The sequence below is a fragment of the Athene noctua genome, chromosome 6 (assembly GCF_965140245.1).
Source record: "Athene noctua chromosome 6, bAthNoc1.hap1.1, whole genome shotgun sequence".
NCBI lineage: Eukaryota > Metazoa > Chordata > Aves > Strigiformes > Strigidae > Athene > Athene noctua.
In genome coordinates this window covers 12,490,852-12,517,520 of record NC_134042.1, presented here as the reverse complement: position 1 = coordinate 12,517,520, position 26,669 = coordinate 12,490,852, and the positions used below count along the sequence as shown (strand labels likewise).

The window sequence follows — 26,669 nt, the reverse complement described above, 5'->3', positions numbered from 1 at the left end:
TAACAATACTTTTTTTATTATTAAAAGCAACTTATAACTCATGTCATTCCTTCTGGAAAGAAAAATAGGGGGAGGGGTCAATTCTATGCAAAGCTACTTCAGCATTTTCTGTGTTCTCAAGAGACGGTTACATAGGTTACTTGCAAGCTGTGCCTGTGATGGAAATGACTGCAAGGATTTACCTTGGGGCCTGAAATTATGTAACTTTTTTTATAGCTAGGTCTTAGAAGAAAAAAACCCAAACCTAATGAACAGTCTCTTTCCTTCAAGTGACAAGTTGTCTGTGCCCTGCTTAGCCTTTTAGTCTTTATTAATGTTTCTTAAACAAATATTTTTATTTTAAATAGCAGCCATTCACTACCTCAAATGTGTTAATTATGTCCTATTTTTGTTTTATCTTTCTTTCTGTCTCCTATCCCCATTTTCTTTAGGCAAAAAAGAGTCTATGAAATAACTTCTGTATTTGTCACAGTAGCAAAAACAATTATCAGGAGTATGGAACAATACAGAAGGAATACAATACTGTAGAAAATCTCGGAGATCTCTGACACTGTACAGATACGATAAAGAACATGCCCTCATTCTGGGATGTGATGTCAGGTGCCTGATCAGTGAATAAATGTACAGAACTGCACAGTGCAGAAGGTGTGCTATATAGAACCATCTCTAATGATAAATCCATCTTTAAAAACAAAAGCTGCAGGGGCTCTCAGCTAAGACACAGGGAAGACACACTTAGGCCCTGGCCTAAGACACAGGAAAAGGATTTACGCAGTCTAGCTATAAGATGGGCTTCGGATTCTTACCCAACTGTATGAGCTCCAGAACAACATTACAAGGTGTGTGCTGCTAGACATCTTGTGGATAGCATATTTAAAAAAAAAAAAGTTCTTGATGCCTAGTGTGAAGCATAGTCATTAAAACAAAGGTGCTAAACTGCATAAAACAAATTTCAGCCCTCATAATTAACTCTCCATCTGTAATTCCTCTGCTGGGAACAGAACTCTTCAGCCAGCTCCCATCACAGCTTTAGGTCCACTGCTGGTTATGCATTGCAGGCTACCTTCTACCTCACAAAGTCAGGGATAACATCAATATAAAATGTAATATTGGGGGTTTTGTCCCACAAGCCTGGGAAGACAGAGCCAGAGGTACATGTGTGAAAAATGTTCTCCCTTTTCCAAGGGATAATTTCTAGTCACTTGTAGAAGCCCTTCAGTATCACTTCTGGAACAGGGCTACAGGCACTTCTGACACGACCATACAATTACAGCTGCAACACTAGTGATTTAAACATGCCCAGCCCAGATGACTCAGACCAGCCTATATTCATACTATCAAGTACTCGGCCTCCAAAGCCGGGTGTCCCCATGCAAACTGCCAGTCAGGGATGCTCATGGTCCCTGCCAGTTCCTTGACTGTAGCAGCTTTCCCAGCCCAAACAGTAACAGGAGTGACTAACAATTAAGCAGTATAGAAGACCAAGATATAGTGCTCAAGAATATTTTTTTGGCATTAAACGAGGACATTTTATTTACTTGTACAGATACAGCCTCAGTTTGCTGTGAGGTAAAAAGCATCAACTCCAGGTTAATAAAATGAGGAGCAACAGATGACCATCTAGTTGCTTTTGCTCTCTTTCAACTCAACATGCCAATGCCATTCAGTTGTAAATAGCCACTTGCACTCATCATAAATTGAATAGAAAAATATTACATGCCATATACTGTAAAAAGCAATAAATTTATGCAAATGACATGCAGTAGGATGTGAGACAATAAAAGCATTGTGCTCTACCAAGCAGAGTCTAACACACAAAAATGAAGGACAACATGAAGAGCTGGAAGCAAGTTTCTACAACCCTCTGAAATCATTGTGTTTTCAGACTAAATGTATCTTTAAGGCATTGATAATTTGAGTTTCTGCTGAATTTAAGTTAAAAATATGAATAAGTACTTAAGCCCAGGCTTTAAATTACCTCATTCCCCATATAAAGGAATCGAGAATGTTGCTAATTTTCTGAATGTGAGCTGAAAATTCAGTGTCAATTTCTTGATTTAGAGTTAAGACACATCAAAAATAATTAAAAGATATAACAATGTTAGACATCAAAAATTTAAAAAGAACAAGTAACAGACTCAGATTGCTGACTAGAACATTTCCTAATCGTTACAGAAGTGAGATGACACTTGGCTTTAAAATGCAAACTAGCATCACCAAACCCTTTCACTTAATTGGAATTTAAAAGTGCTGGAATATGAGAAAAATTCACTGTTTATAAATCCATATCAACTCTCTCTAGATCTTTCACATTATTCCATCTTTTCTTCATATTTCAAAGCAGCTATGAGAAACGCTCTTGGTTCTAATCAAAACCACAAAAATAAAGAAAAAAATAAAAGCAAGTAGGCTTCACATTTCGTTTAGCTAGTGAAAGTCAGTGAATTCAGACAACTCATACATTTCAAAGCATAACTTGTATTTTAGTAAGAAAGATGTAAAACATGCAGCAATAAAAAACAAATGTATTGGCCATTCATGAACTAGTCTGGCCATTACTTCCAGTCACTAGGAAACAGGACGCAACTACGAGAACCAAAATAAGATAGATTGGAAAAGAAAATGGCCTTAGAACACTGTCACTTGTTAGAGCAGCATAATGACCACGCATGACATGCATGATGCAGGGTAGCCTGAGTTACCTGCCATCACCATCAGCAATAACATTGCCTATGTACAAGAAGGTCCTGGAGATGGTGTGTGGGAGGGAGCACAGAAGTCCAAAGCCCAAGTGAGGCAAGCCCAAGCCTGTGAGTCACAATGCCAACAGCTAAAGGAGCACTTTCTATTCTGCAGATGGCATTTGTAGATGCACCTCTCCTGTCACAAAGGGGTATGTGCTTTCAGGGCACTATGTAAGAAAGCTCTTTTGATCATACTTCCAAGTGGCCAGGTTACATTTATTGGTCACTTGGGGAAATGATTATTGTGGTCTTTACTGTGAAGGTCACAGACAGCCCCAATAGGGCTTGCTTCAAAAGACCGCGTATCACTGCTCAGAGATTTTTGGCTTTTAAATTCCATCAGGAAACCCCATTCTTCCACAATGAGGAAAACAAAAAGTATTACTCATGAGGCTTTCAACAATGTTGTTCTATACAAAAGAAGTTTATCTATTCCTAAGTTCATTAGCAGTTACTCGAGTCCATCTTCTGCTATCCTCAGAGAACACATTCAGCAAAACCTAACACAAGCTAAGACATGTCTCCTTCCGTTCTGTTCTCCTTCAAAGCAATTGGTTCTTTCCTGGATGTTGCTTTGCTGAACCCCACTTTAAACATAACTTGAAAGATCTTTTACTAAAATCAACAGATCTTGGCAAAACTTGCAAAACATTTATGGTCTCGAGAAACTGAAGCTACAAAAACAAAAGGCATAAAGCAGTCTTGCACCAGTAATTTGAGCTCCTCTTCTTTTTAGTCATATTCCAAACAAAACAAAATCCTAGAGAGGTGAACAGTTCTTTTTCAAAACCACGTATGAAGTACAAATATAACCTCCCTGAATATATGCCTACTTTAAATTGAATAAATAATCCCCTGCAAATTTCTATCTCTGCTTCTCAGATGCTAACTAGAGAAGGCTTTCCTTACACACTGATATCAAGCTACTCACCTCTATCTATGAAATAATAATACAATTTTTTAAAAAAATTATGAAAATGAGGTAGGCCAAATAAATTAATTCTGGGCTGGATCCTCACAGTTCCTTAGATTTATTTTTCAGATGTGATGTTTTATATGTAGGCCTGTCACATGGGATGAGGCACATAGTCTTTAGAAACCGACTCTTCTTTATAAGAAAATCTGCCAATAATACTGTAAAGGCACCCAGTGTCGATGATACAATCCATGTACATACTCTTAAAGATGTAAGTGTGTGCAGGAGAGGGATGTCTGAAAATTCAGAATGGAAGACACTTGCAGTGACAGTACAGCAGAAGTTGAAACCTATCCTTCAAGTTTGAATCCAAGTCAATCCTTACACACACAACAAAAATCTAGGAAAACATTCATTGCCATTCAGCATCTTGAGAATATAACCTGTCCAGAAAGGATTGATTCAAATGGTCCATCCCAAAACTTATTAATCAACTATGTCATGTGACAGTGATATACTCTGGTAAAACACACTTCAAAATACATTTGCCAGTCTGATACTGAACATCATCATCTCCCCTGCTTCAGAGAGAATGTCCCGATATTTTAACACTGAAAGTATAAAGAGTGAAAACCTATCCATAACAGCATGTACATCTGGGGGTAAGAAACCCCAAACTGACACTCAGAAATCTGATTTTGATGTGTTGAGGCTACTGTAAATGTTTCTAGACTGAATTAATTTTATTCATCTTCACTCTTTCTTGTGCAATTTAGGCACACTGCCCAGAGTCTCTTTAGCTGAAAAGCCACAACTGAACAGAGATGTTAATTTTGCTTTTCACATAGAAGCTCTCAAAGGCAGACTTTTTGTTGATCAAAACCAAAACAGAAGTAGGAGTCAACATGCAGGTGCTCAGATCCAGCCAAAAGGATGATTCATTCAGCTTGTGTTCAAGGCCACACACACATCTCTGAGGCATATCATTTTAGCAGAAAAATCAAAAAGTTAGCCACTAGTAAACATAAATAAATAAAGCAAGCACAAATCTATAAAAAAAGGAAGGGCTGGTTTTTGCTATAATGTAGAGGAACAATTGCCATACCAAACACCTTAATGAAAAGTGATACAGGACATATGCATATTATTTACATTTTTTAGCCTTTAGCTACTTAGGCATGCAAGTGCAATCTCATGGCTGCAACATGTCAGAAACATGTCATATTTTCAGAAATAAACAAAATGGCTGTGTTGAACTTGATCACAGCTGCTGCAATAAATGTATCTTGCTATTCAGTGCTAGCACAGTCCTGCCCAAGAAAATCTTTCATAAGCCAGCTGCCTGTTAAAGCCAAATAACCCCCCCCCAACCTGGCCCAGTCTCCTAGTAAAAGTCCATCAGCATCCTTCCATCTAGTGACTACAGAACTCACAGACCAATATGACTTTGGAGACTCTGACTAATTTGTCAGTAATTTCAGTTCCCAGAAGATCAGTTTAAATGAAGTTATTCACACAACATTGCTACAATGGAGAAAAATCACTCCAAGTTAAAAACTAATTTTAGATCAATCTGCTACTTTGGAAGCACCGTGAATATGACCTGCCATGTCCAGCCATGATGTGGAAATACTTGCAGATAAATAAGGGAACCTGTTTGCAAAGCAGAAAGAAAAACGAATGGTCCTCAGATTAGATTAACAGAGTAAAAAAACAACACTAGTTTATGAGCACGAAGGAAAGACTGTGGTGTGATTACACAGAGGAATTTAAACTGTGAATGGTCATCTGCAGGTAAGAAAGAACAACCAACATTGGCACAGCTTATCCATAGAACAGATTTTTATTTTTTTTTAAATACATCTCATTCATGAGAAGTTAATTTAGAAAAAAAATCATCTTTCCAAAAACTGCTGTCAAGAAAGTTTATAGGTCACTGGTACCAAGTTTTTGGTTTTGCTTGCAAGACATGCAAAAATCACAAGGTTTATAGAAGTAATGCAGGTTGCAAACATATGGGTTCACTGCAACATGCACAACTGGCAACCCAAAGAACTTGTTATTCTCTTTGAGTTGATGAATGCACTTGCAGATCATTTCAGTATTATTTAGCAAATTATATTGCCTGTCTATTTTAAAGAATGTGCTCTGTATCTAGTAAGCAACAGGGAAGCAGAATGCATGTGTATGAGCATTAACAGACTAAACAGCCAGAAAACAACCTATTATTTCATTGTTAAACAGTTTATTGATTTCCCTCAATGTGTCACCAATACTGATCTTAATCCTTTCTCTTGTACTCCTATTTGGACTTCATATTTGAAATGTATCTGCATTAATTTATAGTTGTGTGTGATGTATATGACTCATTTCTATCAATTAACTCAATGCCTCATTTTTTTTCCTCAGCAAAATACAATGGTTTTAATGTTATGCATGGTAAATTGAAAATCAACTTGATGCTTTTTTTGTCTTTCAAGAAAGCCTGCTTTGAAGTTTGTAATTATTCATGATAATTCTGAGAGAAGCTTTCTGCAAAGAAATCCTGGTATAGCCAGAAAGAATGACCTTATTCGATCACGAACTGAACACAGCAGCTGTGTTGCTGGCAGAAGATACATAGCACGCACTCATGGTGGTTTCCCTCCCTCCATCATAATCCATTATATACTGATCCAATTATTGCACAAAAAGCCTTTTTCTTATAGCACGCTCTCCTTTTCACTTCTGTTGCACTCTGGGTTGGAGAACAAAAAATAAAAATCTTGTGGATGGAATACTTATTGCTTTTCAAATATTTCATGCGAAAATTCCATTTACACCCACAGCCACCGCCGCCTCCTCCTCTTCCTCCCTTTTACACCAAGACAAGGGTGGGGGGATGGGGACAGAAAGAGAGAACAAATGGAAGGATTTTTTCAAGAGATTTAAATTGGAGCTTTATTATAATTTTTATAATTAAGCACATATACCAGAGAAGAAAATTTGAGTTTGTCTTAAGAATTCATAAGACAAAAACTTGAATCTCTCAGGGAATGTATGGAGGCATGGAAGCGTCACAAACTCTCTTAGAAAGGAAAGGTCTCAGTTAAAGTTCTTCAGATGTGTGACTATGCTTGCATTTATTTTTTTTTTTTTTTAAAAAAGGGCAAGAAAAAAGCAAGTACTGAAACTTAGTTTGATGATGAGTTGGAAAGTATGTTGCAATGTTAATGTTTTGCTTCCAAACAGTACTGTTGTGTAACTTTTCTAAACTTTTTCAATTAACATGTTAAACAAGCAAACAAACCCCTCCAAAAGCAAAACAAAAATCCTAGTGTCATATTGAAGATCTTTCATATTAAAACAAACATACCTGTTTCTTCTATTTGCTTTTCGCTTACACTCTGACAAGGGGGTAGGAAAATCATCTGCCCCTCTGCCCTTTTCCCCTTTTCTTAGCTGGAAGTAATATAAAACTCAAGTATTCTGGGAAGTCAAGTGTGACAAAAAGCAATTATGGTACTTTTAAAACAAGTAAGAAATGAAAAATCTGTTTACAGGGGTCTTGTGTATTCATTTGCATGAGCCATCAGCAACCCCTGAAGGCATTTCTGCCTTGAGACCACAGAATAAAACCCAATCTTACAAATTATTACCTGTATAAGCAAAGATAGAAATAATTAGGTAATGTGTTTGAATGGAATTTTCTTCCTAGCACACATTTGCAATGGACAGACGGGCAAATAGAACCTACGTCACTTCTTATATAAAGTTTAGAAATAAACAACCTTTAATTTAATGCACTGTCTTGCTTTTGAACAGTCTTGTAAACCCCTCAATCGTTCAAATGCACTGTGGAAGTGCACCAAAAAAAGAATCACAGTTATTCTTTCACTTACACTAGGTAAGCCAGTGCTGAAGAATGGGAGTGTGGGGGGAGAGAAGGTCAAGAGATTAAGAACAGTTACTGACATTGAAATAAGACTTGTTTTCATAGCCTTACTGCTATCTCACTGTAAAACCATCCTGATTTGTTAAGATAATACTGTTCACATGTGACACATCACAGTGGAACTTCTCTTCAAAAAGACAATGTAATCTTTCAGGGAAAAAGATTCAAGAGTATACCATCAACTCAGCTGTTTACAACAACCTCTGTGCACTCTTACATTTCCTAGTCTTACCTCAAAAGACAGTCATCTTTTCGTTTGGTCATAGCATTTTTGGTCAAGTGCTTATATGAATGCATCTTAGAAGGTTGCATGAGGGTCACAGTCTTACTGAAAATGGTAATATTCAGAGACACACTGAAGGAATATTCATACCTGCATAAACCTAATACACTATGCCAAACCAAAATAAAATCCTTGTCAAGTCAAACCCAGAAGCGTGGAATTCCTTGATCAATATACTTATCATTTATTGCATTATTTGAAAGTCTGAGGTAAAAATTCTGAAGTCTAAATTATGATGTCCCTTATAAACATTATCATCTCCATTCAACTGATGCACTGAGATACAAAAATTAAGCTTGAGCTCTACAAGAGTGTTTCAAGAAAACCCAGTTGGAGATCTGTATCTCACTGAAATCAGTGCAAGTTGGGCACTTCAACACTTCTCTAGATTTCACTGTCTCTGCCATTCAAAGCCTATTAGTCATGGGATGTATTTCTCTTATCAAAGGGAACAGATTGCTACACATTGGCTATCTAAGGCAACTGCTGTGTGCAAATACCTGCTCGTACATCCTGTGGGTCAGCCTGCCCACCGTGGTTACTGTGCATGCACAATAACCGGATGGGTAGGATGGCTGGAGGGAAGCTGAGGACTGAAGCTGTAACAACCAGCTACAAGAATACTTAATGTTTGCATGTGTTCCTGTAGCCTTAAAAATACTCTTGTGCAGAATATCCTTAAGATTTTGTTTAACTGTGCTTGCATTAGATCAAGGTGAATTTTTTTTTTTTGTCAATAGGATTTAAATGGGCATTTAGTTACATTTTGCAACTGTTCTAAACATTTAGATTTGCTTGGTGGAGCTAAAACACACTTTAGGAAAGATTCATTAAGAGCTATTTTAGGTTTGACAAAGGAAACTCAAAAAACTGAAACAGACTGTTCTACACCAGACAAAAATTTAACTAAATTTAAATTGAGATGTTTGTTTGTGGGAGAACTATGAAGGTCTCAAAACACCTACATATTAACTATCATATTCAACCAGCAGAATCATTCTGCCTATAAAAATAAAAATTATAACTCTAAATATCATTACAATATCATTATCACACAGTAATTTTACTGCAAAATGGAAATAGGTCATGAGTGTCTATTAAAGGATAATCCCATAGTTATACCATGGCCAAAGAGCAATGGATTTCCAACATTGTCTTTGGAAAACAATCCTGAACTACACAGAGCTTCCTGAAGACATCTGTGGAGGAAGGGGATGGGGGAGAAGGAAGCACTAGTCACCTTTACACAAAATATCCCCCTTTACTAAAGAAGGTTTTGCATAATATCACATTCACTTCCCAGAAAAAACCTTAATACAAGAATGCAGGGAGACATGGTGAAACTACTTCATTGTATGCAAGCGGTAAAGCCCAGGTGCAGAGACTCAGCATTCTCCCGTGGTGAGACTAAAGTAATTCTGCAGAAACACAGCACAGAAAAAAATCTTTGGTCTCAAAAGTGGCAGGAAAAGGAACATCACCAGAAATATTACAGTTTCTTGTGGCTTTTTTTGAGGGGTGGGTTTTTTTGTTTGTTTTCTCTTTTGTTTGTTTTTTTTTAAAAAGTATATCTTCACACTGATGGTTTAGACAACCATCTCCTTGTTTATAACCATTGAAAATGCACGTAACAGACTGCAAAGTTAAGATCAAAAAGAAGTTATGCATGACCATTTTTCTCTTAAATGCCTATAATCTTCCAGAATTTCCTTTTGCCCATCAAATGTTCTGTCCCTGTCCTGCATTCCTATTTGTTATCTGTTCTTTCTCTGGTCCCACACAATTTTTTCATACACAGTTTCTTTCTCTCTGTGATGTAGCCATCAGGCCTGCTTCATCTCTCCGTACTTAGAGGGATTTAGCACACCTGTTTCCTTTCCTTCTTCCTTTAGTGGCTGGTAGCTCTGGTTGATTTAGCCAGTGACTCTTCCCTTATGGTATTTCTTGATTCCTCTGTTCTGTTTATGCACTAACAAATCCACTTTAAAAAAAATTAAAATCTTTAAAAAGAGAAGGTAAACTCCCCTTTGGAAAGAACTGTGCATCTGTGAAAGGAGATGAAAACCTCAGCTCAGTATCAACACAAAGTATCCAACTGCCCAGTGAGAAAACAAAAGAAACAGGCCCAGGGAACTCAAACTGGCCACCTAAAAAACAAAGGTCACATTGTAAAATTTGGCATTCATATTATTTGTAATAATTTGTAATACTTGCATAGCTGAACTATTTGAAAAAATCTTACATTTTGTAAAGAATGTATGTAACTTCTAAAGGAAGACTAAGAATTCAGACCTCCGCTGCTAGACTTCTAAACTAAGCTTATAAATTTCGGAGTCAACATTAAAAACACTGTATAGCTTTCATATTTCACCACAGTTAGGAGAGAATTAAAGAAAGAACTCTGCCTCATATCTAGTTCCTCAAATGTTTTAAATGAAATAATAATTTTGAATAACAGTCAAAGACTATCCACTTGCACCTGAAATCATCTTCTCTGCTAAGAAGCCTATTTCCCAGACATCAATAGTGATGGGTTCTTTCAGTAGTCAAAAATCAGCTCTGTTAATTTAGCAAACTTTCCTCTTTTCAGAAATATGAAGATGCTTCCATTATTTATGTAATGCAAATCAAGAAAGCTTGTATATATCATGAAGCAAGAATATTTTTTTTAAATTCAGCTTTAAATTAAATATGCAAACAGTAACATTTCTTAAATTAATTTTTGACTCTGTTTGCTCCAGCTTTTTGAAGGGAAAAGCACTTTCAGTTTCAGTGTTATAAAAAAAAAGTTAAGGCATATCACCTGTCACATGGGCATTGCAGATTTTACTAAATTGGTTCAGTTCCTCTTCAGTTTGTTGCATTGCAAGGTCTGCTTCCCCCAAACTAAAGTGAAAAGATACCTTCCCTACCATTTCTTTTTAAACTAAAAAAAAGGCAATAGAAGAAATATTAACATGAATATATTAGGAAAAACAAGGAAGGTGGACAACATGTATTCCCATTTTGGCAAATACAAGTAGAATACAGGTGGCAGAGAAAGCACAGTTTTTATAAACAGAACAATTAATCCAAACTTTTCATTCCAGCATTTGAAATTACTCACACATGTGTGACTTAAGCCTGTCACAAGTACCTGTGAAGTATATGATCAAAATATATAGGTAATAAAATGCATTGTCTGGAGTAATCTCTGGAATGCAAGGGACCAGAACCTAAAGTGAATGATGTTAACATCTGGAAGAAACTGTAAGTAGTATTCAGAGAAAAGACATTTTTACCTAAACACTGTGATTTGCAGCCCTCCCACTATTGTTTTATTGTCACAGAATCCTTAACTACTGAAGAAACTGTTCGGACTTCATTTTTGTATGACCATCCAGGGGACGGAAAAGACAGTTTACTAAAAGATGGTATTCTACAAAATTGAACTTGAAGGCAGATACTTTAATCTACTTTTCATCCTCAACCAATACACGAATCACATATGATAACAGTTGGCAGGACATCTTCATGGAACAAGTAATCCAAGGTCAGCTCATGAAAGAGAGCTTTTACTGGATGACAGTGTTACTAAACCTCTTTGGCTGCTGATAGCATCATTGCTGTAAGGAATTTTAGAAACTTCAAGCTCAGCACTGAAATAATGGCTCAAAACATGGAATTAGTACAATAAACTTCATTCATACAGTGTAAGGGGGCAGACAAATGCACAAAAGCATGGTGAGATTGCAGTATTCCAGCAGCCCTCTTCACAAGGGCATTTAAAGTATGCTTTACTCGTTCCAAATCATCAAGACAGGTAGAAAGCCCAAGAAATTCACTCACAACTCCAGGCCTTTCAAAGCATCAGTCCACCTCTTAACTTTTCATAACTCATGAAACACATCTGGTCTAAGGCTCAGTAACCCAACAGTTCAATGAAACAGCACTGGGTGTCCTTTCAGCTTCCATCAGGCACCCGTAAGGAAACTATGGCCTATTACTTAATTTTCTATGGCCAAGGAGTTAATGTTTCTCCCCTCAGTATTTTTATTGGATAAAACTATTGTTTGATAACACAAGGCTCTCCACAGTGTCTGAATACCTACTCAGCCCCAGTAAGGAAGCTACACTGTTTATGTTGCGTTTTACATTCTTTTTCAACTGCACTCGGTATTCAATAACAAGAACAAAAATTTACACTTTGTAGCCAATATTTATATTTTCCATTTGGCAGTTCTGATAATTTTACATACTGAGTAGAACTAAAACTGACTTGGCAAACTGTATGTATCAACATTTCATCTGCTAAACCATTTCAGATGCCAACTGTACTGTCAACAGTTCTAAGAAGCATGCTTCGAAGTATATTAGGAGAGAAACTCCCAAAAAACACAAAATCAAAATAAGCAAGTAAGACAATATAAGGGGGAGGAACCCCAACTGTTCAACATTTAAAAGATTTGTTATTTATAATCCCTAAAATGGAAGTTTATCTACTGTTGAGTACTTTAGAGAGACAACTTTCTTTTTAAAACACTAAATACGCTTCCCAAGTACTCAAAACCTCTTTCACACTACTGCACCAAGACAGAAATGGAACACCATTAAGAATCTCACCTATAGTTCTGGTATAGTTCTGGTAATTGCCAAGTCTGATAGTTTTAAAATACTGACTCTCAAAAGTAAAAAAAATCCCATGCTCTTTACTACGAGAAATACAAATTTCTTAAGTGATACTTTCTGTGAAAAACAACACAATTATACAGGTTGAAATTTCAGGAACAATTGTACTGACAAATAAAAAATGAAATTATACAATTCTGAAGACAAAACAGCAGTAAATGACTTATTTTAATGCCAACATATGCGATTATATGTATACAGAGTTAAATCTTTGTATAGCTGTGCATTATATTTGTTTGTAGTAGATTTAATAATTGCTTGTTTATTAGCAAAAATTTGTAATCATATCCTATTTTAATAATGAATCCTTCAATGTTCTTTCTTAATCAATCAAACCTTGGATCTTCAAGCTAGGAAGAGTCTCTATTAGTAATAAAGAAAAATGCTGAGAACAATATAGTATAATTTATTACTGTTATTTAAAGATGTGATTACTTCCCTGACAATCCTCTCAGCAATCACCACAACACTCTTCCTTTCACATCAGACTTTCTCCCTCTAGAATCTGATCCTTCCCCCCAGAAATTTTCATTGCTAAGCTAGAGTCCTCAGATCATCACAATTAATGATCACTACCTAAATTAATATATCTAATGAAAGCATGCATTTGTTGACAAACAAGGGTATTGCAGTCCTACTGCACCTACTTTAACACAAAAGGACCAAGTACTGTAGTAATAGAAACAAATAAGAAAAAAGAAAAGAAAATTTCATGTATCCTACATCTCAATCTCTTCTGTAGAGGTGATTATAACAGAAAAAACTGACACGAAGAACAGCATCACTTACCATTTCCTGAGATGCATATTTTGGATCTTCGGGATCAACTGACCAGTAACAGTAATCAAAGCTGAAGGCCACAGTCTTTTCTCTCGAGTCCCAAGTGCCATCAAGCCTACTGTCAACCTAACAACAGCAGGAAGAAAAAGACAGAAAGATTTATTAACTTGGAATCTGAACAAAAAGTAAGCATTATAAAACTTAGAAGAAGTTTATCTATGATCTGTATTGTGGAAAGGAATGGCCAAGAGTTTATCCTCCTTATGCAATTTTCTTTGATGCTTAGAGTGAGTCAGAGACATCCACAACAGACCTGCTGAAGCATTTTTGCTGAAGGGTTCATTAACTAGAGCTAAGGTCCTCCAGGCTGTATAGAACAAACACAGCTCAGTTAATCTTAACAACATCTACACATTGGCAGGGAAGCTCTATAACACTTGATGTTTCTCTGTCATTCTGTTTCACTGATAATCGCATCACAGAAATGAGGCCTCAAGTGAGAAAACAAAACCATTTTACTCACTGCGTAGTTGAAAATGCAGATCTCTTCCCACATTTCCCCTTTGCTTTGCTATGGTGGCAACCTAATGCTTCTGTCACTGGGACTGCACACTACAAACCTAACCTTTACAGGTTAGTAACAATGACAGTGAATCCTTTCTAGCATAATAGACAGAAATGGTGACTGATATCAAGGGAATTGTATAAATCTTTCTGCATGACCTTGCCCAAGTGATTTGTAATAAAACAGGTAAGCTTATGAACAAGGAACATACTTATTCTACTCACAAAGAGAGTAATGAGTCAAAACATTACATAAAATTAAGACCATTCACATGTAATTGTGACCTAATTGGTAACTGCATTGTGACCCTGATGTTTGCAATAACACAAGCAGAAAAAAGATTCACTACAATTTAGTACCTAAACAAACCGCTTTACTAATGGCCCCAAAAAATAGGGGTGACAGTGCTGTCTGCCAGATTACTGGATAAAGGGCACTGTAAGCACTGCTCTGCCACCAGCAGTGAGGGTTACAGGGAAAATTAATTTACAGGCCCATCTGACAGGTGTGTAGTTCTGGGGCTTTTTTTAAACCAAGAAAGAGCAAAGCAAAAGAGGACAGGAATAACTAAATTATCTTTGAAGTGAAGGGGTTTCACGTATTTTAGATCCCACGTGATTCTAACACTGTCACACCAAAGCACAACCAAGGTTTCCTTTAGTCAGAACTAACATCTTAACAAGCTTATTGATCACCTTCAATAATGACATTTTTAACATGTGGCAATTCAGAGATTTTTATGCTATTATCTTTTGTTTTCTTAGATTATCTGCTGCAATAGGCAGAAAAGATAGCTTAGAGTGCTGCCTTCCTATTGTGACATGTAAAAATAAAATTTTAAAAATGTCCCTCCACCTCAGCAAAACCAGCCCCTGATCACAGAGGTGATAATCCTTCTGGTAAGAAGGAGTTTGTTTTGAACTACAAAGCACACCTATGCCAGATACAGCGATGTAAACATGACTGTATAAATACTGATTTATACACTAACTTAGATTCATCAAACGCTGTCTAAATTTAGTTTATGTATAAAGCAAACTCACTTCCTTTACAAAACTCACCAATTACAAAACCTCAAAAAAGAAAACATCCAGAAATCAGCCTTTGCATCTCCAAATAATCCTTCTCCGCCTGCTACAAGCAGTCTGCTCCACTGCTATGGTTTGCCCAGTATCCCAAGGCAGCCCACAGCTCCTCTTTAAACAAATAAAATTTTTAAAAAAGCCCTCTAGGCCTAACAAGGCTCAGCTGGACCCAATGAGGCACCTGCCGAGGGAGGCTCTGCAGTGAGGGCAGGGAGCCTGAGGCCCAAACCCTCACAGCCCCGGCACAGGGACCAAAGCCTGCCCAAGAACTTTGCACCCTGAGGATTTGCATTTCTGAGAGCTTTGTCACATGCCTAAGAAATTGGGGTAAATTGCCTCAGAAAGTAGTGAGTCTCAGACTCTACAAATACAGCCTTTGAAAAGGAAATAACAGAAAATAAGCAGCATTTTAAATCCCTGAGACCTCTCATACAGCTAATAACTTTTCCCCCTCTTCTTTCTTTAAAAGCAAGCACCTGTAGTCAATACAAAAATAATTATAATTAGAAAAGGTAAATAATTCAAATCCTTTAATTTAATTTTTGCTAAGGTTCCTCTTCCAAACCTAATGCATTATTTCTCTTGAACCAGCAGTATAGAATCACTGGGTTGCTTTCAGATATGAAGAAGAAGGAGACAAGAAACAGAAAACATCCAACTTCTAGGATCCCCACAGTAATCTCATGGTTCATTTATTTGCCTTTCAAGCAGAAACATGTTTGACAACACAAAATTGCTTTGCTCCTATTCTATTAATTTAGTGAACGACCATGACAGCTTTAAGTAGTTCGAAAGTATAAACCAGAGGGCTGGTTCCCATGCACGCTGGCTCCAGAGCTCTCAGAGGACGACAGCTACATTCAGTTTATTCTTAATGCTCTTGGTCTTTTACCAAGGCCCAAAGTGTAGCTGAACACATTTTGCTCCATTTCATGTAAGTCAATGGCACTCTGAGTGCAAATACAAGAGGAGGAGAGATACAAGGAAAGAAGTTATCCAGATGTTAGTAACAGTAGGAGCACAGAATCCTAAACAATTTACTACAGATTTGAATATGGCATGCAGCCAGTTTGAAGAAGCTTTGACAAATACAAAATACAGAAAGCACAACTACATCCCCTGTCAAAAAAAAACCAAACTAAAACCCGCAAATCAATCCCAAACCAAAACAATCGTTCCCCATACTTTTGCTGCAATTTTTCTAGAGATGCGTCAGTTTAAGCTTCACCCTTAATATTTCTACTAGAATGATCCAACAGCCAAGCAAACATAGAAAAGTATCAGGATATCAGGATCTTTACATGAGAAAGAGAAGACAACAAAAAGCATACCTTTATATTTCTGACTTTTGCTACTTTGTCATCAACTTCTACAATCACTCTTCCTCCTTCTGCACTCTCTCTGGAAACAGAGCACAAAAAATCCATTTACAATATGCAGACACAGAAAGGTGCGTAGCAAATTCGTAAACCCCAGAAAATTGTGTTTACGTTAACGAACTGCAAATCAGAGCTATAAAACAGGTACTTTTGTTTATAGGAGACTCTGTGACATGTAGTAGCATTTGCAGATCTACAGCCAGGTATCTCAACAGTGAGAGGTGAAAAAATGCAGGACTGTGGTGATTAAACAGTTTCAAAGTACTTGCCCTAAATACTTTGTTAGGATTTTATTTCTAATTAAGAGTTGTTTAAAATCACATTTACGAGAAAGTAGAGTGCAGCACTGGTAGACTAGTTATGCTTTGTGGAGTATGGATTCATGTTAGAGACTTGTGATTCACAAGTGTCGTCACGTCGTGCTGTCTGATTTTTACCACATCATCCCAAGCGTTTGTAATAGTCCTCAAAAAAGTACTCTTCAGAAAAACAAAACTGTCCTGAAATGTAAATGGATAGGATTGCTCCCCAAGTGCAAAGGACCATGCACTTATACATACTGTCTAAAATTCCAAATAAACACACCTATGACTGGCTACTACAGCAAACTTCCACTTCCATAATTAGTCATTTTAGAAAAGAATGAAAAAAGGATGTGGCCAAAGCAAAAAAAACCCCAACCATTTCTGTGCCAACAGCATGATAGCTACTAGGATGTTCTTATTTATAGGCATGTTGATTCACATCCCTCTCAATAGTTATTGTGGCTTTTTTTATATATAGCAAGACAGAAACGAGGAAGAAGAGGTCAGTGGCCTACTTCTCTGACAAAGAAAAGTAAACAAACACTTTGGTACTGAGATGCTAAGAACAGGAGAAAGAATTTTTTTATCCTTTATATTTCTTCGAAATTTTGCTTTGCGCTCCAATACAGACAAATCTTATGAGTTGCAACTTTACCAGGAAACTTTATTTTGATGAAGCCTAATGCCTTTGTAAATCTGGAAGAAATGAGTTTAGAAATAAAATCAATTTTTTCCTTAGTGCAGTTTTGTCACACTTTGTTTAAAATTAAGCTGAAGGCACAGGCATTGTCATTTGAGATTAGCTATATATATAACTTGATAATCAGCTGGATTGGTATCATCAGGCCAGTTAAAAACAAGGTAAGAAAAAACAAGAGTTCCGCCACTATTTATGACCCTAGATCTGTCTTTTAACATATTTCCTTACATGTGTACAGAGGTATTTACACCCCCACAGATTAGAACCTTCTTTCACTGACAGCTCTAACTTCCAGGCAGCACACAGCACAATGTGTCCAGCCTCTGGGGTCTCCTCAATGGTTCTGAGTTTTTCCCCCACACATTCTGTACCAAAACAACATTCAGAACAACGCCTTAGGACCTTTAAGCGTTCCACAGAGACAATCTCTGTAGCACATGAGCTTTACAAGCATAAAGAAGTTTTACAAACTAGTTTTACAGGCATAAAGAAGTTTTAAAAACAGCACAGGCTGTCCTTGTTTTGCAAAGAGAAATAATACTTTATCTTAAAGTCTCTGTGCTTCACATTAATAATTTTGAGCATCTGTCTTGAGACAGACTGAATTTAGTTCTTCCTGTAATACATGTATGTGGCACTTCTCATAGAAAATACAAGCACAGCTCCCAGAGGTTTTATTAAGCTGTGAGTGTTCAGCAGTTCAACACAGCAGCCACCAGACTCCTGAGTTAGACCCCAGGAGAAAAAGAAACACTCACAGGAGAGACAATTTGCATTATGTATAGCTGGGTACCAAATGTTGCATTATGTACAGCTGAGTACTGAACAGAGGCCTCATAAGGCTCCCTAAAGAACAAATGAAGAATGCCAAGTGCCTAAGGATACACGCCATATCTAAGGTAGAAATTTGCAGCTGATGCATTTAATCTGTACAGGTGCAACTTCGTAGATGTTTTGAAAAGCACATATTTTCCAACACAAGTTTGGGGACTTGTGTATCCACATACAAACCTCTGCCAGGTGAGCTAATGGACAAAGCTGGCAGTTACCCTGTACAGCAGACCAGATCTAAGAGGAAATGAGACATTTTGACAGAATTGCACAAGAATTAAGAACAGCAGAAGACAACAAAATCAGAGGGATCCTTTAGGAGTGAGCTTGCTTCAGTTACATGTACTCTTTCCTCCACTGCCCCAGTATCATCTTGGCCTTATCCTGCTTCCTAATTCCACAAGCATTCCCTACTTTTCAGTCCTACTGTTAACCCTCCAGTCTTATCACCTTAGTTACACTTCACTGAGTTCCCATCCTCCTTGCCCTATGGACACACATCATCCCTTACAGGTACCTCCTACCTGTTCTCTCTGACATCTTGTCCATGGAACCACATTCCATTTTAGTGTCCTCATCTGCTCTCATCTCCTTTCTACTACTGCACTGTAGCTGGCTTTAGGCTGATCTCTCTGCTCCAAAGGTACATGATCCTACTGTCCTCCTCAGCTCTTCCAGTCTCTATCCCAAGTTTACTTGTACCCTTCACAATTCTTCCTGGACACCAGCTGGGATTTACTGGGTCTGGCTGGGCTGGAATTGGTTTTCCCCTACAGCAGCCCTCACGGTGCTGTGGTTTATGCTGGGAGCAGGCAGGGTATTGATAGCACCCTGGTGTTGTGGCTACTGCTGAGCAGTGCTTACACAGCACCAAGGCTCTTTCCAACATTTCCCCCCCACCCCAAGTGGGACGGGGTGGGCAAGATCTTGGGAGGGGACACAGCCAGGACAGCTGGCCCGAACTGACCAAAGGGACATTCCAGACCATGTGACATCTGCTCAGTATAAAGCTGGGAGAAAGGAGGAAGGGGGTGGGGTCACCCTGGGTCCTCCGAGGCAACCACTAAGTGTATTGAGCCCTGCTTCCGGAGAAGGCCCCACATCACCTGGTCATGGGAAGCAGAGAATAAATCTGTTTGCTTCCACACGTGGACCGTTGCTTTGCTTTGCTTATATTAAAACTGCTTTTGTTTTACCCACAAGGGTTGGTCTATCTTATTTTCTTTCCCCTCTTTGCCCTGTTGAGAAAACAAGGGGAAAAGGGGGGGGGGGGGGGGGGGGGGGGGGGGAAGTGATAGAGTGACTGGGTCGATACCTGGCATTTAGCCAAAGTCAAACCATCACATGGAGTCAGCAAACGAATTATTGAAATAAGTAGAACAAAGACCTTGCTCTCAGTTCCCATACCCAGGCTTCAGTTGCGACTTGGACAACACTGAGCTCAATTTTTTAAGGCAGTGCTCAACTGATGAGTTTTTTGACTTATGGGAGTGGTGCAAGCACGATTAGGTCAACTCTGGAGAACACAAGCTTAGATGCACTCAGAGAAAACAGATCTTAAAACCTTTGTCTGCTACATTCTTACAAGTCTTTGCTGTGCATGTTAGTTTTAGTTGTTTATAACTTGGTTAGAAATGGGTAGATTCAGATGGGGAATTAAAAAAAAAAGCACACCAGATCTCTAATTTCAAATAAATTGTGAAAGTCAAATAAAAGGTCACCCTAACTTGCTTTTAAATATTTTGAAACCTAATTTTCTCTTAACCTCATCTTCTGTAGGAGCTAAACTGTACTGGACAAAGCTTAAAAATAATTAAAAATATCTAGCCCAAGGAAGGCATTCCTGAAAGGAATATCTCTGCCCAAATGGCTGAAATCTGGCATTGCTTTCAATAGTTTTAAATGCCAGGGTATTCTAATTGCAGATGTAAGGCTACCTCAACAACAAGCAGTGCTTGCAAACCCCACCTATGATAATTACATAAGACTCACTGCCTTAAGTCCATATGCATTATACACATCCCTATGAATGAATGAATGACTTTATGCTGAGGGTTCTCATGACCTGATTTATCCCAGGCCACAATCATTACTGAAGATTCAAGATAAAGAAGAAATTCCAAGCATAAAACCTAAGGTACGAAAATGTTTCATACATAAAAATTTCTATACTCACATTTACATTAACATAAATATAAAACCAGTGAAATATAAACAACACAAAATAAAATTACCACACCACCTTTCACCACAGGGTAACAATGGTTCCTCACTATGCAGACAAAAAGCTCTATGCAGCAGTCAAGTAGCTTTGTTCAAGTCTCACACTACAAGAAAACCACCAGCAAAGAGGGACAGAACTAAAGTCTCCTCTTGCTCTAGGTACAGCTTCACAGCTTTTATCTTAGCTGCAGGCTGTTGTTACAAGAGGCAATTTCTCTTTGCTGCTCCAGCCTCCAATATGTGTTCCCACCTCTTTTCTTGCATCTGATCTAGCAATCACCCACCCATGCCATGACTCAGATCAGCTGTGATCAGAAAAGAAACACACCAAAATAAACAATCACGATGTCACCGGGCCAGCGAGCCCTTCCCAAGCCCTGAGCACAGTGGTCACACGGTTGCTGAGCCAAAGCAAGAGGAAGGGCAGGAACATGTGGTGGTGAGAATGGAGACCCCCTTCCTTCTGCAGCAGCTGACAGCCAGAGAGCATTGAGCATAAACAAAAGCGGACCTGCAGCCATCCCCGGCTCTACAAACTGTACATTCAACCTCCCTGTAAACGTGTGTTTATATCACGCTTCACTTAGGTACGAACCAGAGAACTCTGGGGAAGAAAGCACAGTTTAATATCGAAAGCCCAGGAGGCAAAGCAGACTCACAGCTGTTCAAGATGTCCTGACCTTAATTGCAGATTGCAAACACTACAAAAGCTCTCTCAGCAAAACATGTGTTTGTCAGTACAGCCTTACACATATGCGCACCGCAGTTTGCCTTTGACTGATGAAGCAATCCGTCATCCTTAGGAATGGGTGCTCTGCTCCACAGGTATGAAAGCTGTATTCCTTGTACCAATAACTTCAACTCCAAAGTACACTTCTCTAGTAACACATTTGACTTCTGCTGCTCAGAAGTCGCAGTGATCCTAACATTCAGTTTCCCCATTCTCCCTTCTTCCATACTTCTTGAAAAATTCATGCTATGTTTTGGAAATGCCCTCTTCTTCTAAGTTACTTTGCATGAAAACAAGTTATCTGGACAAAGATAGAGCTGTAGAAAGATCATTTAATGGTGCATGTCCCAGGAAAGACCCGGATCTTCTCAGACAAAGTTTTAGAGAAATGCAGACCCAGCAACAGAACAGTGACACAAATACAGGGCTGTAGCAGGGAGCTACAAGAGAGACCTGACAGAAGCAAAGCAGCTGCGGCAGCGCAAAGCCAGGGGCAGTCCAAAGGAAATCTCCTCATACCATTTGCTGTTCCTATGAAAAATTATTTCTGCAGCCAACATGTAAAGCTAATGCAGCTCCAGAGGGGCACCAGACACTCTGCAAGATGTAGAATGAGCCAGCAGAAACGAATCATGGGAGGATCATACCCCTGAGAGGGACATTTCCACAGCTTGCTGGATCTTGCAGAGAAGAGTTCAGCCACAGAGTACAGAAATGCAAGGAGGTATACAGAGCTGGAGGAAGCAGTAGGTGCAAAGAAAGGTGTTTATTTTAGGCTTTGTGAAATTGAAATTTGCCCTGCTTCTCCACCCTCTCAAATAAAGGTCAGGCTCTTGGAGAACAAAAGAGCTGACTTCTAAAAAGTTGCCTATTTTAAAAACATGTACATGCAATAAAGCAAAAAATAAGTCATTAGCAGTAGTCACGTCATGCAACAAAACAGCTTCTACAAACACAGAGCACCGAAGTACCCATCAGACATACCAAAGCCAATATATACACTCAAGTACATGAGAAATCTTAAATAATTTTTCAAAGAATTGAATATGTGTCTACTCATACAAACTTTGAAAATAACCTTGCAATCATTGCAAGCACTTTTGCTTTCCTACCAATTCCCATCACCCAAGTTAACTCCAAACCCTGGTTCAACCTGTACTGAGACAGGGGATCTCAAAAGCAGTACAGCAACAGTGTCAGTCCCTCCACCTTGCGGAGATTTTTTTGCTGATCTGGGCAATTGTGTAGGTTCTTTTTTTTCCGACAATTCACTTTAGACTTTTCTAGAAAAAAACAGTCTTCTGTGGCTTACTGTGATGGGGAACATTTTCCCACTCTGCTTACAAACACAACAAAAGCACACCGGTAGAGAGCACAGCAGGATGCATGCCAGCAGTCACTGCTGCTGTCTCCAGGACTCTGTCACTTCCCAGGATGTGACCCGTAACTATGATAGCCTGTAAGTAAGGTACCACATTTACCAGACTACCTCCACTTGTACCTGGGACACTTTGTGCCATCTAATGGCACACCTGTGCAATCACCACGCCAGCAGCTGAAGTACAGTCCTGAGGCAAATCTAACCCAAAGCTTTTCTTGGTCATTAAGTCTAAAGGTTTTAGAGGGAAAACTTCAGGGAGTCAGACTTATCTTTTCCTTTCCATTAACGGTATATTGTACAGTGTCTCCGCCTCTTGTTTCTTGGTGGCCTTGTCAGAGGTATCTTTGAGAAGCTGCCATCTTTGTACCTCCTGAGTGACTGACCCTGGCCACGGAAACAAAGAAACGCAGGGTGTATTTTCTAAGTTTGACTAGTCTTCAGAGAATGTTGTCCCAAACAAAATGAGTTGAGGACACGTGTTGAGAGACCAAAGGTGCAATGATAACAATACTAAGAGTCCATGCTGCTACATCAGAAATTGTAGAGAAGGATGTCAAAACCTTCAGCCATTAGACCCTCTGCACTCTATGGACAAGTTAAGGTACCTACAGCCACAACTTTCCCAAACACAGCACCCCTCTGCAACACCAGCATAATCTGTATCCTTATCCCTACTGCTGTAACCTGTGAAAGTCAAGCTGCTAATACTATGAACATCCTCGCTTTGGCTTTTGGGGGAAAAAAAAAAAGTGCATCGACAATCAATTTACCTAAAGTTTGTTTTCAATGTTTCTCATTATTTAGTACCACCCAATACCATTTTGGATATTTCTCTTTAAGTCATAATTGTTTTACTGTGTCTTGCAAATGGGAGTGCACACCCAGCCAGCAATCCTCCTACCAAATTCAGAACAGATGTTTATAAATAATTTAAAAATCTATACTGAAGCCAAGTACACAGAGTTCACCAAGACAGCACGCTGCTGTACTAGACGTGCTGCTCAAGTTATCTTTCAAGGCTACTCCCAGCTGTATAGAGCTTTCATTGGCTCTGATAGTGGCTAACACAATCTGATAGTCAAAAATCACCATTCCCACTGATCACCACAATCCTCATGTGGTTTTCCCCTATTCTTCTTTACAAATATTATATCGCAATAAAAATAGGAATATTTGGTGCAGAGATAAACATGAGGCATTGTCTGCTCTTTTCAGATACAGGCCTGTTCAAACAGTTAAAGAATCTTACCAGCTTTATTAATAAGCCAGGAGAGGAAGCACAGGATGCCCTCCTCCACTCACAGTAAGCTCTGCAATCCTGCCCATGCAATGGCACAGTACAAGAAAAGCATTCCTGTCTGCACCACCTCTGAAGTCGAGTACTGCTAGAACAAGAGCATCAGGCATCTCCCTTCAGCAATCCAAGGCAGAAATACTCCTGATGATCCATCAGTGCTTTGAACAGCTGTGGAATAAGGATGCTTTCTTTCAAGCAGAGGCATTGAGGGGAGGAGGGAAGAGGAGAAGAAAAAGTCTTTTCATCTGTCATACCACCAGCATTTAAGGAAGCATGAAATAAGGATTTAAAACAAAGCTACAGTCCCGTCAGTCCAGTTTCATCCACCCTTGATTTTCCAGCTGTTTGATGAGTAATGAGATAGTACAATTCACGGACTTTTGCATCAAAGACGTTCTGTGCAAATCTCATGATTTCCATGCAAACCAGAATTTGGATACAGCGATCAGTTTTCATTCCACCAGGACAGAACATCAGTCTGCAATCATAGTTAAATAAACGACTATGACAATGAATGCAGTGATGCACCGTCTCATCCCTCTTACTTAGGTACCTCTTTCCTTGTCTCAAAAGCAGCTACTACAGTAAACCCCTTAAATTCTAAAAACAGAGGTGCAAAACTTCATCGTTTTGTTTAAAATCTATGCTACGGATAGGAAGATGGCAGGAAAATTTTAGAAATGCACCGCTTTGTAAAGTTTACATAGAGCACTGGACTAAAGACAAGGAAACGGGGGAAATCCTATCCAAAACTCGCATAAATTCTCTGTGCACAGTAGTGGTGTCTCGCCATGGACTGCACAAAGATTACACAAGGCTGGCATCTGACCACTGCACCATTCCTCAGGGGAGATACGATCTCTACACATGCAGTCGTATCATCTTACATTACTATGACTTCTCTCAGATAGAGTATGTGGTCTTAGAGAATGAAACAGCCCAGCAAAGACATGGTTCTGGCCGGGTTATTTAATGACATTGTGTCTCGTTTTTCTTTGCTGCATACAAAAAATCTGATCCCTGCTCCAAAACATCCTGATGCTCATAATGTATTTTTAGGACTTGGGAGGAAAAGTGTTCTGTGAAAATGAAAAGTACCACTTAGAAGGCTTCCAAAAGCTGTTTTTGCTGTTGTTTTAGGACATTGTTGTACCTGCTTTTGCACAGGCAACAAAGGAAGTGAAAAAAAGAGATGAGACAGTCGTCTCTCACTCTGGGAAGTAAATCACCAGTAGTTAACGCCTTCTGCTCCTGGCTTGAATGCATAGAGGCACAGTATTGTCACAGAACATCAGCAGAAGCATCATCTTCTGTGGAATGGGCGCTGGTGGCCACTCAGGACATGCAGAGTCCTGCCCTTTTAAAGAGCTAGAAAGTCTGCCCCTCACCAAAGTTTAAGAGCTTGGTTCATGCAACTGCAAGATTACATCTGGGAAAGGTTGCTGATGCAGTACCCTTATAAAAACACAGATGTGGCTTATGAAAACCACCTGCTAATATCAAGAACAGATACTAAGAGAAAAGAGCAGCCACCTCAATGACAGTTCACATGAAACTTTAAATAATAGACTAGGCAAAGAAAAATAACTAATTCAAGAGAGAGGGGCAAAGATGTCAAAATAACCTTAACAATAGGCTAGGTTACAAAACAGGATACACAAATATTAAAACACACTTGGTTTGGGAGAGAGACCTTCTTTATAAACACAAAATTAGAATCTCAACTTATTGTAAAAAAAAAATCCCAGCTCTTCTGTGGAAAAGAAGCTTGAAATCATGAGCAATGCATAACCAATGCAGTCTGTACAGATTTTCAGACAGGAACACTTGGAGGCCTGAGACAGCTCTTTCCCACCATCAGGTACCAACCCCAAAACCCACAGCTGTTGGGACAGAGTTCAACTGCCACCACCTGAAGAAAGGGACTGTTGTGTAACAGAGGGACACAGAGGAACAACACTCACTGCGCTATCACATAGATAAAAGTAGATAAAAGCCTGCCATTTCTCTAGGGGCAAGAGAATGACAGCACTGAGGTAACAAGGAATAATGTATACTAAAATATACAATTGAGAAGGGTAAGGAAACAAGGTCAGGGTAGAAGAAATACACTTCACTATACTGGGTTCAATGGCCTGCCTTAGCCTATACCTTGAAATATCATGACAAGTATGTAACTCTCCTAAGCAAGCTGAAAGGTGTTTTCTGCTCTTGACCGTTACGTGTTTTTTCCCTGTATCTATACCTTTTATTTTCACAGATACATTTTGGTCCCTTTGAAATCAAAGACAATTTTGTCGTTTTCTTCAAAGAAAGTAGTATTTTGTTTCGTATTTGAAAATTACATCCATATGGAACATATGTGGAATGCCTATAAAACCGAATTATATTACGTCCATTTTCCAGAGAATTTTTGACTGCAATATATTCATTGTGCTAATGTAAAATATATACAGGTTTCTAAGGGAGTTATTTCCAATTATATCCAGTAAAGCAGCTAATGGAGATTATAGCCATATTCCATTGAGAGCTAATTTACCCAACATGCACTTGGGTCACAGAGCAAAGTTTAAATAAGTACCAAAAGGAAGAAAAAAACCCCCTCACATCTGCCTTTAGGAATACATAGGAAAATAAATATTCTCTCCTCGCAAACATTGTGGGTTTTTTCAATAAAGTTAAATATAAACACGGTTTAAACACTATCCAAAAAGCACAGAAAAGTTAACTTAAGCAGAAGTTCAAGTAGTAGACAAAAATAAACTGTAGAAATACTAATGATGTCAATATCTTGTGTCATTATTCACTTGCATCAAATACATTTGAGATAGTGTATCACAACAATTTG

General features: G+C 38.6%; 1 protein-coding gene across 1 annotated transcript in view; it reads right to left on the bottom strand.

The window, feature by feature from the left end:
• The window catches only part of STARD9 (StAR related lipid transfer domain containing 9), a 101,200-nt gene extending 82,422 nt beyond the window's left edge, over positions 1-18,778 (bottom strand). Inside the window, exons 1-4 of the mRNA XM_074909161.1 lie at positions 18,715-18,778; positions 17,640-17,787; positions 16,307-16,376; positions 13,335-13,451 (exon numbers count right to left, since the gene is read on the bottom strand). Coding sequence (XP_074765262.1) covers positions 13,335-13,451; positions 16,307-16,376; positions 17,640-17,787; positions 18,715-18,778 — 399 coding nt within the window. The remainder of the gene's footprint in view (positions 1-13,334; positions 13,452-16,306; positions 16,377-17,639; positions 17,788-18,714) is intronic.
• Positions 18,779-26,669: the final 7,891 nt, after the last annotated feature.